We start from the raw sequence: 14,719 nt of genomic DNA on the forward strand, positions 1-14,719 counted from the left end.
CACATAGCTCTACCAGCTGAAAGGAGATCTAAAATCATGTGGAATTTTCCTGTCTTAAAGATTACAGTGTGTTATAATGAACTGTCTGAAATCCACTGAAAAACACAGTCTTGGTCCTATTTGCTTTTTTATTTGTTTGCTTTAATAGTTCTGCATTTCACCCCCGGAGGCATCATGAATAGATCTTTACAGAGATGGCCTCATTCATTTCAATGCCAGGCTGTTTTTCATTAGAGTATTAGTAAGTAGAAAGGGGGGCAGATATACCCAGAAGCTCAGGAAACTCAGGCTTTTGGGCCCTGTACATTGCCTCTCTCAAGAACCCATGGCTGACACTTTATTAATAGTTTGTAATCTCATTCCTTTCCTTCAAAATTTATTTTGAAATTTATTTTTTATTATTGATTGATTCGAGGTAAGTCCTCACTATGTAGCCTTGGATGATCTGGAATTCACTGTGTGTCCTAGGCTGACTTCAAACTCAAAGAGATCTATCTGCTTCTGCCTCTATACAGCATTTTGCTCTGATAAAGTTTATTTTTATTTTTAATGTCTTTCCGTGGGCTTGTGCATGTGACTTCAGTGCCCACAGACACCAAAAGAGGGTGTTGGATAGCCTAGAGGTGGAGTTACTACAGTCACTGTCTACTGTGGGTGCTGGGACACGAACTCAGGTATTCTGTAAGAGCAGTACACACTCTTAGAAGCCAAGCCATCTTTCCATTGTGTGTGCGTGCGTGCATGCATGCATGCATGCAAGCCACAGCATACACAGGGAGGTCAGAGGACAGCTTTCAGGAGTCAGTTCGTCCCTTCCACATGTGGGTTTGAGATGGGACTCAGATTCTCAGTCTTGGCTGCCCGAGGCTTTGCCTGTGGGGTCATCTCACCAGTCTTGGAATCTTATTCTTAGAGCAGCTTTCTGGTATACTTCAGGAGCCTGCATTTAGACCTGCCTGCTCAGGGAGGCCTTATGAAATGTTACCAGGCAAGCTAAGGATGGGAAACTGTGTTCTCCTTGTCAGAGTTTTGTTTCAACTTTAAAGACAACTTCAGAGGATAAATGCAACCTGTTTTAATAAATATAACCCAAATTCATCAGACATGTTGATGAAGAATGTTTAAAATTCAGCCAATGGTTTCTCTACTAAACACTGATAATAATGTTGAGAAAATCAAATGAACTTTGTTTTCCCATGGAATCATGGGAGTGGGATGGGTAAGCAGGCTCACAGCTGGGGGGCTGCAGGGAACTGCAGAGGCCGAGACACTGAAAGAACAGAAACCCCAGTGGCAGACTGCTCAGTGGTCTCTAATGATGGCAAACTAATAAGTCACAAATACTGCGTGTGACTTGATATCCAACTTGTTCATCACTGAAGCAGCTAAGAAGTCGGTGGATGCTGTGAGTCCTGTTGTGCTCCTCAGTGACCCTGGATCCTCCTTGTCATCAAGTGGAGTGACTTCCAACTCCTCTGTTAGGAGGAAATGCTAGGCCGCTGCCTTTCTGCTTGTCAACTCTCTTCCTTCTTTGTTATTTCTGTTTCATCAGTCACTGAATTTCTCCCAAACCAATAAACACAAACCAACCAGAGCCAAACTGATAGCTATACATACCTTACTCAAATAATGCAAACTATTCCAGGGGAGAAAAACCCGGTTAAGTAACCCCACCCCCAAATTCATGGAACACTTCCTACTAAAGCAAGAGTAAATCATTAAGTACTCATTACTGGAGTTGCAGAAAGGGATTTTTTTTTTTTTTTTTTAAACACAGAGCAAGGAGCAGATATCATAAACCTGAGGAATGTTTACGATGTAAACTTTCCTCCAATTGGCCTGGGTTCCAGGGCATACATTATGCAAATCATTTTACAGAAGCACCAATCTCCTTTTTTCTTTAGGCACCCTTTGTTTACCCACCCTGTCAGTGGCTGGGAGCACGCCCTCCACCCTCCACCGCCTGCCAGAGCCTCACGCATAATGTGGGCTTTGTTTACGTGTCCATAAATATTTCACAATTCAAAACCAGTGCAGCTCCCAGCACAAACAGGATGGAATATTCTGAAGTAATTTCAGGGTCGTCAGCACACTACAAGGGCTCCTCCAATCACAGCCAATCGAACAAGGACAGAGGGTCGAGGGGGTCATGGTGGGCTCTATGTCAAGTGGGTCAGCCAGTGTCTGGGGGAGATGTCCCTAGCTGATAGCACAGGTACAGGGACAAATGAAGGGCTTTGTTTGTCCAAGGGAAACCTCTGCTATCAGGGCACTTGCCCTGGCATCAGGTGTTGGTTCGTGAGGAAGCAGCCAAGCCCCTCAGCTAGACACAAATGGGAACCTGCTGGCATTACTACCTTCTTCCCCCTGTCCGCTGCAGAATTCTTGGGTGACAGTCTTTGTTAGAAGTTGCAGTTGCAGGTCGGGGAGTGCATAAAAGACACCTACCTACACAGCAGGGGCCAGCCAGAGCTTGCACAAATCCTAACAGCTGGACAGTAAACAAGAGTCCCAAAGTCCACTTAAAACATTCACCAACAGGGAATTCTCAATCTTTAGGAGAACTCATACGCAACTAAAATCAGGTGCGAACTGATACTACCAACTTTAAAGGAATAATTAGCTAGGGCACGGAGAATAAACTGCGAAGGAGAGAGCTACCTGTAGTCCTGAAATCATTTTCTTTGCTTCCTCCATTTCTTTTTCTAAGTGTTCTTGTTGCTCCAACAGCTGTTCTTCCCATGTGGCTTCCAGGTAGGTTCCTGGGCTCCCAGGCCTCCAGTCTCGGGATAATGGAGAGCCTGTCTCGTCTGCAGAATGAAAGGTGGGACCATAGTTCATGTTGAAGAATAATTTCCCGCAGACGGAGCGTGGCGTACTTCACAGGTTCAGGTCACCTGCTTTCTGAACCTGTCTGCACAGACACACTGGGCTCTCCACTAGGTGGGGTTGTGAGGCACAAAGAACTGGCTGTTAGCTGAGGTACCAGGCTCAGGAAGGCACAGGCTTGGAGAGGAAAGTCTATCGCCTTCACCCACTAGGAAGCAGCAGGGCTCCTGCCACAGAGACCTGTCACAGCACAAAAACTCCCAACTCTGGAATTAACACCCCAGAGTCAGACTTGGCCTCCCTCATAATGGACTATAACTTCCAAGTCAAATTACCCTTTCCTCTCCCAATCACTTTTGGTCGTGGTGGGGTTTTCATTTGTTTGTTTTTATCACAGTGATAGAAATCCTAACTAAGATGAACCTGTTCCTCTCACCCCTTGGAGCCATAACTAAGCCCTTTTCACACAACATCCTGTGAGTCAATCCTGAAAGAAAATTATTTCCTTGTCTTTAAGACTCTTTGAGTCCCAGAGAAGGGGGATGCTAGAGGGGTGAGGCAGGAGTGGTTGGGTGGATAGAGGAACACCCACTTAGAGGCAAAGGGGAGGGGGAGGGGAAGGACGGTTCATGGAGGGGAGATTGGAAAGGGGGATAACGTTTGAAATGTAAACAAATAAAATGATTAGTAAATAAAAAAGAAACAAACAAAAACAAAAAACAAAACAAAACAAAACAAAAAAAACCAAAAAAACCCCAAAAAGGCAAAAAGACCTCTTTGCTCCAGCGCCCTTGTCTGCTTTGTACTAATTACATGCATTGCCATTTACTGTGCGTTATGGAATACAGACAGATGTAAACTCTTTGAGCGAGAGTCTGTATTTCTAAGAAGTGCACAGTAACCATCTGAGTTGTAGGAGTAAAGATTTTAATGTAGGGCTGGGTGTAGTGGCACATGCCTTTAATCCCAGCTCTACGGAGGCAGAGACAGGCGGATCTCTGTGAGTTCAAGGCCAGCCTGGTCTACAATACAGAGGCCAGGACAGCTAGGGCTCTGTTACACAGAGAAATCTTGTCTCAAAAAAATAAAAACAAAAACAAACAAAAAACAATTTAATGTAAAGATTAAGAGGTAAAGCACAAAGGACCCAGCAGTGTCCAACAGTGCAGGAACTCCATAAACACTCCTCTCCTCCCTTTTGTAGCCTTAAGAGTTTGACTCTGAGCCGGGCGTAGTGGTGCACGCCTTTAATCCCAGCACTTGGGAGGCAGAGGCAGGCAGATTTCTGAGTTTGAGGCCAGCCTGGTCTACAGAGTGAGTTCCAGGACAGCCAGCACTATACAGAGAAACCCTGTCTCGAAAAACCAGAAAAAAAAAAAAGAGTTTGACTTTTTGGGTGACTCTTGGGTCTTTGAGACAGGGTCTCACAGTGTAGCCCAGCTTGGCTTGGAACTCACTAGGTAGTCTAGTTGGCCCCAAATTTGTGACCCACCGGTCTCCATCTCCTGAGTCCTGAGAGTACAGATATGCACCCCCAGACCTGTGCTCTGTGGCATGTTTACGGGCATTTTGGTTCAAACTATGTATTTCTGGCCCCAACCTAAATCAGCAAAGCACCAGAATTATCCTCACAAAATGGGAATAATAACTATTTACCCGAACAAGGCTTCTGACTGCCCCAATGCCATTTATCTACTTCATAGGCAGTCAGCTAAGGGAGGGCTTCTGAGGCTGGTGTGAGATTTTGACAGTCCAATACCAGGACTGACATTCTGTAGAGGATAACTACATTAATTGGCTCAAGGGCATTAGAGTCCTCTAGAGCTGACCTTCTCTGCACAGACAGTGAAGACAGACATGGCTAGGAAGCTTAGCAGTCAGAAGCACTAAAGACTTCAGGCTTTAAAAGGCTCCCCTGAAACCACCTAGGCGGGCAGGCAGGCAGGTGGGCGGTACCTGTTCTGTTCTCTATTCCTTCCGAGGGAATAATCACGAAATCGGCCTTTTCCTCTGCCTGGGTTATAATGGATTCGCTCTTAGCACTGTGGATTGGACTGGGAGAAGTCAGACTGCGACCAAACAAAAGAGAAGAGAAGCAATCATTATGAGCAGGTATAGAAGACAGTTTTCACAGTTCATCTCAGAGGTATCTAATTTACACCATGCCTAACAGGATACATAGCTCACAATTAGAACAAATGAAATAAATGTTGAATGAATAAATGAAAAAAAAACACTAGTCCTTGGGAGTATTTTTGTTTCTCATGTTATTTAAAGATTTTATTTTTAATTATATATATATGTGAGTATGTCTGTGTGTCGGGGTGGGGTGTGTGCATATGAATACAGGTGGGAGGTGTGTGATGTGTGTATGTGTGCAGTGTGTGGGGTGTGTGCGGTGTTAGGGGGTGTGCATGTGAATGCAGGTGCCTGTAGAAACCAGAAGGGTATTGAGTTCCCTGGACCTGGAGTTTCAGAAGTTGTGAGCTGTTCTAGGAACTGAACTACTCTTTACCACCGAGCCATGTCTCCTACACCCTAGGGAGTCTTTTTTATAATAAGGCTGCCTTTACGCATACTTGATTAAAATGAGAGTTACCAGAATAGGCAATAAATCATGTTTTAAGAATTCTGTGTATCTGCCACTATCATTTCATAGGCCCACATCCAGAGGGTGACGGCTGTGTCCCATTAGCTTTTGGAGCTGGATCAAAATCCTATTTCCAATAATCTGAGTCTCTTACAAGCAACCAGAGATCATCTCTAAGCTAATCCCAAGAGGAGGCACTACAGGAGATCGATTTGGGGTAGAGACTGCTGGGGTGGATGCAATGCTGGGATGGGCAGAAGGGCAGGATTCATCCATGGGTGAGCCAGAATAGAAGAGTGCAGGCTGGAGAGACAGTTTACTGTACAAGAGCATTTACTGCTTTTGCAGAAGACCCAGGTTCAATTCCTAGCACCAACACAGTGGCTCAAAACCATCTGTGACTCCAATTCCAGGGGATGTGATATCCTCTTCTGACCTCCACAGGGACCAGGCACACATGTGGTGTACAGACATAGAATGCAGACAAAACCATCATACGCATAAAAACAACCCTTTCTTTAAAATAGGAGGGGTCACAGGGTGAATGGAGAAAACTCTGCTAGTGGCAGCTGAATCGAAGCTCACGTGACTAGCTCTAACTGAAGAATTATCATCATCTTTGCCACAGTTTCCTAGTTTCAAATCCTCTTGAGACACCTTTCAATAATTCCTGTTCTGATGTACCTGTGGGAGGGACTGCTGAGCTTTTCCTGGGAGCAGATTTTAACTCTTCCCGTGGACAAGACAAGATGGGAAGATGAGGCTGATTATCTAAGGGATCCAGGAGTCTGGGGACCCTTTCTCCTCACACTACACTATGAGAACATCAGCTCTCACACAATCTCAGGGGCTGTGGAGTCTATGACTCTGCCCCCCTCTTAGGAATTCTTTCTGAATTCATCACCCAGACAACAGTCAAGTGTCTAGGACTCACTGACCCCCTAAATGTGCCCCTGAAGTCTCGCCCGCAGACTAATCCTCACGACCACAGGCAGGAGTTCACAATTCCTCTTCCCAGAAACTGGAGAAAAACTAAAGACAAGCGCAGAGGAAGGAGTCAGACTTTGAAATCTGTGGATCAGTGTCCCGCCGTGTCCCCAGCTGGCCAGCTTTAGTGGAGATGTCCCCATTGGTACTCTGCTCTCTTCTTTTTTAAAACATTTAAGAAAAAAAGGTAAAGCTTTGCATCATTGCAGATAAAAGTAAGCGGCTTTATCTAAATATCTGTAGGCGCATAGATCAAACCGGTGAGACAAGTGAGGGGCAGCAAGTAGCGTTCAGAAATGTTGACTGTTTCCTGTAACTCTCTTATCTATTTTCACTATGTAGGCAATCTGACCTCTAGGCCAACATGAATTCACAGCCGAAAAGCTGTGAAGGGGCTGTGTCTTTGATAAAGAGAGATTTATGAGTGCCCAGGCCCCAGCATTTAACACTTACAAAACTGGGAATCCAGGCGCACAAAGCCTTTGTCAGCTGCTCCTCTTCCTCAGCCGACAAGGTGCTACGCTAACAAACCCCACTGCCAGCACCTGGCTGGACCGCAGGAGGGATGTGCGAGACAAACCGGAGGGAGGGCGTAGTGGGGATCTAGGATGCTGAGAAACGGCTTTCCTAAAAGCACAGAGCATGCTCAGTTCCACCTCTCCCCTCCAAGCGTGTTGCCTCCCATATAAGGGCAGAAGGAGGCGGACGTCTGGATACCCAACCCCACCGGGGGAGTGGCAGAGCAGCCAAAGGAAAACAACATTTCTTTTTTCTTGAAATGAGACTGCCAGGGTAAGGCCACGGAGGTAAGACTAGGAAACTAGATGGCCAAGATCAAGGACCTCGGAGGGAGGAAAATCCTGAGGTATGTGTCAGAGCAGCAGCACCTTCCTAGAAAAGGAAGGAGCTTTTAATCTTCTGCCTCAGGTCTGAGGAAGGAATCTTCATGCTAATTAATTGTTAAGACCTGAGTCCCTCCCTAACTCGCTTAAAAGTCCTGCTTGACAAACAAGTAATTTCTATTTACCATCCCAATCCTCTCTGAGAACTATAATAATCCTGTCAGAGAACTGATGATTACAAATGGGTCCTATATATACATTTCTTTATCTACTATCTCACCAATATTAATTTGTTAAACCAGCAAACCCCAACAAAGATATTTAAATTAGACTTACATCAATTTTTTAAATGGGTAATAGGAAATGAAAGAGTCCTGTCGCCCCCTAAGTGCTTCCATTAGCAGACACACAGGCTGAGTCTGTGTGTGGAGTCTTGAGTCGGCTCAAATTCCTAAAAATCACTCTATTTTGTAGAGCTAATCCCACACCAGCAGCCTGTTATCACAAAATAGCGCCCCCAATCATCTCTTGTCGGGGACCAACCACGACCCCCTGTCCTGGCCCAGCTTCCCCTCACTTCCCCACCTCAAGAGCCAAAGTGGCTTCAGCTCACCATTTGACTTGTGTCCCTCCCATGGTCCCCTCCTGACTCTGGCTTCAGCAAGCCTGCTTCCCTGGGTGAGGTGGGAGGCTGAGCGTCACATCACTCCTAAATTCTGGCATGTTCCCCCCGCACCGGGTCTCGAAGAAAGGTTCCAGAGATCAGCCAGCCAGCGGAACGGTTCGCCCAGGTCTCCGAAGAAAGTAGGAAAGGCAGGGGTGGCCGTCCTGGTCCGAGGGGCCGGGATGCTCCCTTAGGGTGAAGCGTGCTGTCCCGGTAGCTCAGACACCGCAGCAGCGGAGCCCCAGCGGAAGCTGCCTCCCATCGCCGGAGGACGGTCGCTGACAGCTGCATCTCGATCCTTGCTGTCGCGCGGCTCCGAGCATCCCCCCGGACAGCCGCATCTTTAACCTATCTCCCTCGGGGCAAGAGCCTCCGGTAGCTCCGCTGAGCGTCGAGTGGAGTCCGATGTGCGGTGCTCCCGCTCGGCGCCGCCTCCCGATCCCTCCCTGCACCACCACCACCACCACCACCACCCCCGCTCCTCCCCCTCCCAGGCTGTCACACGCGGCCAGGCAGCGCTGGGCTTCGACCCAAGCGCTGCCGACAGCTCTGGGGAGAGAGGTAAGGGTGCGGGCTGAGGCTGGGGCCAGGGGCGCGGTCCGGACCTGGTGGGGCTGAGGGCTATGGGAGCTCGGGAAGCGGCGGGGGATGGGCGGCGCGGTGGCAAAACCTCGTGGATTTGATAGTCCTGGTGCCGAGAAGCTCAGCAACCTAGACGTTGCTTTTTCTCTCTGACCCCTCCCTCCTTTAACGTGCGGTTTCAAGACTGACCTAACCGGGAGAACTCAGCCCTGCTCTCCTAGGATTGGGAGATGCTGGCAGGATGGAGACTAGAGATCTCCCAACCTTCAGCAAACCTACAGAACCCCCGCCCGTCTGAGGCTCCCACCTTCCTTCTCCTCTAGCGGTTCCTGTGCTGCCCCCCCCAACTACCAGCACCCCCCCCCCTACACACACACACTAAAGGATTGTTCTGCTTGAATACAGTGAGAGGCTGGCCTGTTTACTGGAGCAACAGGAGGATTGAGCTTTGCCATCCTTGAGAAGCAGCAGGGGAAGGTGTTTCCACACCACAGGATGTCTATCCCATATTCACACCCAAACCTGCAACATCTCCAAGATTACTTTTTTTTAAGGGGTCACAGGGCCATTAGGTGGTGATGGAAGTGGGCAAATGGCAGAACCTGCTAGAAGCTCTTTCTTGAGGAATCAGTGAAGAAATGGGCAGAGTGTGGCTCTATGCCACACACAGAACACGGCAAAATCAGGAAAGAGGAAAATGGGGAAAGGTACGCGTCTATGAACTGTTGCCATATGAACCAGCCTATGACTGGTGGGTCCCTCACACGAGCTCATCTCTCAGCTCCAGTCCTACCTAGAGCAAGGAAGCGGTCACCCCTAGGAGACTCAGACTCCAATCCATAGGCACACTCAGGCTCAGGACAGCCAAAGGCCAGCAGACATGCAGGAAGCAATCGACCTCGCTATACAACAAAACAGCCTTTGATTCTGTACTGACACAGCCAGCCACAGCCACAAGCAAAAGAGCGATGGTTTAAGAGTCTCGTTAAAAGCACACCTACTGCTTCGTGGTAGAGTTTCTTTGGGGGCTGGTCAAAATGCCCTCTAACTGGATAGAGGCGAGCTTTACGCAAAGTGATGAAGGCACTACACTGAACACTGACATGCTTAAAGGGGAATTGTATGTTGTAGATCCATTTCAGAAATAAAAACTACAGCCATTTTATGGAAACATTTTAAAGTCGAGCTGGGCTAGCAGTATGTTGAGATGATGGAAAGAGGTCCACAGGACCTCACTGCATCAGCAAACCATCTGTCAAACAGGACAGGGCTGTGTGAGCGGAAAAAAGCAGGAGGAAATAAAAAAGACGGAAAAGACACATAAGGCACAGTGAGATTTAAATAGATCAGAGCATGCTAGATTGGAGGGAAAAGATCACAGAGGATGCATTAACTACAACTCAGCAACAAAACCAAGTTGGCAAGTAGGCCGGGGATGTGTTTACAGGGGCGCAATCTCCATGAGCCAGAACAATCGTCCTTTTCTGCCACTATACTTGGCATCGGTCAGGCTTTTATTAGTGCAGAGTGTCCTATTCTGGCCCATGCATTTGGATCTAAGGGAAGCAGACACCCTCTAGATGAGAGTCACAAACACCCATAGCCCACTTAAATGCATACTAATGTGCCCCAATTCCCAGTCCTATAAACGAATGTGGAAATGCTAATGCGTCAGACAGTCCTGCACAGTTTCCCTTCTTGCCGGGAGCTTTTTCCAGTCTTCTGTGGCTGCAACTAAAGACTCAGCCTCAGCCTGCAGGACAGTGCCAGGGAAATGACATTCATAAACACTAGCAGCTGATACACAAACACAGGGCTGGGCTGGGCTGGACTCTGAAGGGCCCAGTCACGCCCCCATGTGGTCACAGCTAACTACAGTCACTGGGATAGCGCCATTTCTGTGGGTGGGGAATTCACTCTCACTGTATCCCATGCTTCTGTCAGCACAGAACCCACAGGTATTCTGAGAGCTAGTCCTTGAATGCCAAGCATACACTGAGGGAAGCAAAAGAGGCTAGGTTCAGTACTGGGGGTTGAACGCAGGACCTCTGGCAAGCACTATCACTAAGCACTACACACACCCAACAGTGGGGAGCTGAAGAAGCCATGGGTGGCTAGTAAGGAGTGGATGAACTCCTGAGTGACCTGGCACTGTCCTGTCAGGAACCAATGCCTCAGACCCGTGGGAAATTGGCTTCCCCAGATTGGTCAACTGGTAGAGCCTTCCTCCGGCGTAAATGCAAATATTGACAATAGGCAAGTATGAATATTTACTAATGATTGACCAGTGTGTACAAAAACTAGCAAGTCTTGGTTGGATGGTTACAGCCTGAGACTATCCACTTAGAGACCAACAAAGACTAGCTCGCTCTTCCCCTCTATGCTGTCCCTAATAAATACACTGGGGGTTCCAGGCTGCACGCAGCAGGTAGCACCACTCACAGACCCCAGCTGACCGCAACTTTTTGCTGTATGTGTGGGTCATTTCTTTAGTGTTTGTCCTTTCTTCACTCCCTCACTACCCCAGTCAGGTTTCCAGGCCCAAGCCTAGAGGTACACGGTACTCAACCGCACAGGTGCCTTCTTGCTTTTGGTCTTGGTACTTGAAACTCAGACTCCCCAAAGATGCACCTTTCTACCAAGACTGTAAAGGTAAAGAACAGAAGGCCACGATTACCTGGAGCAGCTAGACTCAGATGGGGACTTTTGTTGACCTTCATACTGCTGCACAAGAGCCCGCACACTCCAGTATGGATTCTCAATCTCCTCATCCATGCTGGCATTCCTAGAGGCATGGGGATGGGGTGGGGTGGGGAACAGAAAAGAGGAGAGTGTTAGCCCTGCAGGTCAGGTCAGCTCTGCAGAAAGTACAGATGTCTTGTCACTCAGTGTGCAGTGCCGGCAAGAAGATGAAAGAGGGAGCCGGGCAGCCTGGCACACACCTGTCATCCCAGCACCAGGAGGCAGAGGCAGGAGGATCAGGAGTTTGAGGCCAGCCTGGGCTACATAGCAAGGTCTTGTCTACAATCTCACATTCAAACACACACACACACACACACACACACACACACACACACACAGAGAGAGAGAGAGAGAGAGAGAGAGAGAGAGAGAGAGAGAGAGAGAGGAATATATACATTTAGAAGGTAAACAATTTAAAACAAAAGAAAAAACCCTGCCTTCTTCTAAGTCATTTAAAACCAAGTAGTAAAGGCAACGTCTGTGACCTCACATTGGGGTCATGTTCTCCTTTAGCAACTACACAACCCTCAAAGTACTTCCTACCAGGAAGTTTCAAGGCAGTGTGGCCTTGTGGGTACATCCTAGGACGCAACCTCCCCCAGATGGACTACATATCTCCCATGAAGAAAACACACTGTGCCAACCACATATATTTAAATTTTCAGCACGAGAGCATATTTCCACACATGGTTCCTTACATTCTGCTGGCTGCAAAATAAATAGCTCAGGAGAAGAGGCTTAGCACGGCTTGCTGCTGTGAGCCTGTAATCCTACCTATTCTTGAAGTTTAGACAGCAGGAGCCTGACTGTACTACAGAGTGAGCTTGAGGCCAGACTGGACAGCTTAACAGGACCTTGTCTCAAAATAAGACATAAGTAGGCTGAGGGTATGACACAGGAGTAGAGCTCTTGCTCAGCAGGCAGAAGGGCTCTAGGTTCACTGGCCAGTGTCATCAAAAAAGGCCAAGCTTTTCTCACTAAAAATCTCCTCCTAAACCTCCACTCCGTTATCTTTTCTGCAGTGTGGGGTTGTTTGGTTGATATTTCCATCTACTTGTATTGTAATGATCTAAGCAAAGAAATACCAGAGAGAGGAACCAGTTCCCCTTCCCCAGATTTTTACCTCTGTCTGTATCGGAAGACATCCCGTCCTGACCGTGACACGTCATGGCACACATCAGCCAGAGCAGCAGCGGCTCCTTGGGCCACAGCGGTGGCGCAGTGTGGTTGATGACTCTGCACGTGGGCTTTGGAGTCTCGCCCCTGGCTCACTGTCCTGCTAGAGCCGGGTTTAAAATGAGCTGCCAAGGCAAGGACCAGCCTCATGATGGACTTCAGGTTTCCTTCCACAATATCTAAAGGATAAGACAGATCAAAAGGTACTGAGAGGGACACAGCGGCTGTGGATGGATGCATTTAATATATATTGCTGGTACTATAGTAAACCAGGCAGGCTGTCTCCGTTATCATAAAGCCATGTTCAGTGAGGGACCCAGAAGGTTTAAAAGAAATTACAGTAAAGTATCATAATAAAATGGTTAGATAAAAGAGGTACAGGGGTCTTCAGGAGTCCATGGGGAGTTACCTTAGAAGTATCAAGGATGTATTACTAGAGGAAGGGAGTTCCCCATTGAGGCTGTATGTGGGTGATGCTTTATTAGCTAGTAGGAGAGGAAGAAGAACAATCCAGGGAAAGGTACATGCAAGGCTCCAGAGGTCAGTATAATAGGGTGATATCGTCTGTTAGGAGAGCTATGGGCCGGCCGCATGTGGTACTGAGCACTTAAATGCTGCTACTCTGAACTGGAATGTACTCTAAGCAAGTACAATAATTAGATATTAAGTAAATATCTTATACACACACACACACACACACACACACAGAGAGAGAGAGAGAGAGAGAGAGAGAGAGAGAGAGAGAGAGAGAGAGAGAGAGAGATGCAAAAGATCCCAGACAGTATAAAGATAATATGTGGGGCTGGAGAGATGGCTCAGTGGATAAGAGTACTGGGTACTCTTTCCAGAGGACCCAGGTTTGATTCCCAGCACCCACATGGCCGCTCACAACCATCTGTAAATCCAGTCATAGGGGAGCTGATGCATCTTCTGGCCTCTGAGAGCACCAGGCACACACCCAATGCACAGACATACATGCAAGGCAAAATTCCTATACACATAAAAATAAATAAAATAAAATGTAAAGTATCTTAGTATTAACTTCATGGTAAATGATCATATTATGGGCATAGTAGGCCAGATAAAATGTTATTAAAATTATTTTCAGTCCTTGCTATTTACAATGTGGCTTTGGAAAACTTTTAAATACTTATATGACATGTGTTATATATCTATGGTTCAGCACTGTGATGGAGAAAGCGAGAGAGTTCGTTTTGGCGTGAGCCCCAGAGCTCAGCATGAGAAGAGAACACTGAGGAAGGGGAGGAATGAAAGGGTGGGTCCTATGGGACCAGGGAAGCTATAGGAAAGGTGCTGGATTTTCTCCAAGTGACTTCTGGATGCACAGTGGTAGGTAACACATGATATGTACTCTTGGCTCACTCCAGCTGTGGCAAGGATAGCTAAAGGGGGAGGGAAACCGAGGCAGCAGGACTAATTAGGGAACACTGAGCCTCTTCAGGTAAAAGACAGTGGGGCCCTGAGTGAGTCTTCCCTTAAAATAGCCCACTTTACTGGGCCAGATCCCCAAGCCCACTCCACATGGGGACCAGATCAAAGCTATCACTGCACTCTGCTTGCTGCCCTAGAAAAAAGGAGGAAAGAACACACACACACACACACACACACACACACACACACACGGGAACCTACATCCTGAGAAGTTCTGGTTAAAGTTAATGCATGGAAATGAATACAATTCCATTGTTTGGCTCTATAGCCTTTCAAATGGACAAGGCACGCAAAGGATTATTTGATGTCTTCTCCCAGATGCTACGAATGGTCACTACTTGTTCACCTGAGTAACTTCAAACACACAGAACACCAATTAAACAACATGAAAGAAGGGGTTCTTCCTGCCCTCATGCTCAACAAACCAACCTACAGACAACCCACACAACCTACAGACAACCCACACAACCTACAAACAACTGACCCAGAAGCTGGTGCTCAACAGAACCAGAAAAAGCATCAAAAGAAGGAGGCCTCTGCTGTTTAAGGACCCCTTTGTGGGTGCTTCCTTACAGCATGGGCAAAGGTCATGCCACTGTAGACTACAGAAATAAAGACTGCAGGGCTCCTTTTGTCTGCATGGAATGGTCTCACAGAAAAGAAAAAAAAAGAAGCTATAAAATAATTTCTTTTTAAGCTAAATGTGGTACATATCTCTAATCCCAGAATATAAAAATAACAGAGGCAGAAAAAACACCTAATTTGAGGAAAGCCTAAGACACAGCAAATTCCAGGCCAGACAGGATATATGCACACACACACACACACACACACACACACACACACACACACACA

General features: G+C 47.2%; 1 protein-coding gene across 3 annotated transcripts in view; it reads right to left on the reverse strand.

Moving 5' to 3' along the window:
* Window positions 1–14,719, reverse strand: part of Dixdc1 (DIX domain containing 1) — a 75,914-nt gene that overhangs the window by 28,401 nt on the left and 32,794 nt on the right. For 2 of the 3 annotated variants that reach the window (XM_029543276.1, XM_021206777.1), the window contains 4 exons: window positions 12,360–12,591; window positions 11,172–11,279; window positions 4,786–4,898; window positions 2,662–2,810 (listed from right to left, as the gene is read on the reverse strand). In XM_029543276.1, coding sequence (XP_029399136.1) covers window positions 2,662–2,810; window positions 4,786–4,898; window positions 11,172–11,279; window positions 12,360–12,591 — 602 coding nt within the window. Of the gene's footprint in view, window positions 1–2,661; window positions 2,811–4,785; window positions 4,899–7,861; window positions 8,338–11,171; window positions 11,280–12,359; window positions 12,592–14,719 lie in introns of those variants that run through there. The other variant, XM_029543277.1, reaches the window with a different exon arrangement.

Source organism: Mus pahari, chromosome 10 (assembly GCF_900095145.1).
Source record: "Mus pahari chromosome 10, PAHARI_EIJ_v1.1, whole genome shotgun sequence".
Lineage (NCBI taxonomy): Eukaryota > Metazoa > Chordata > Mammalia > Rodentia > Muridae > Mus > Mus pahari.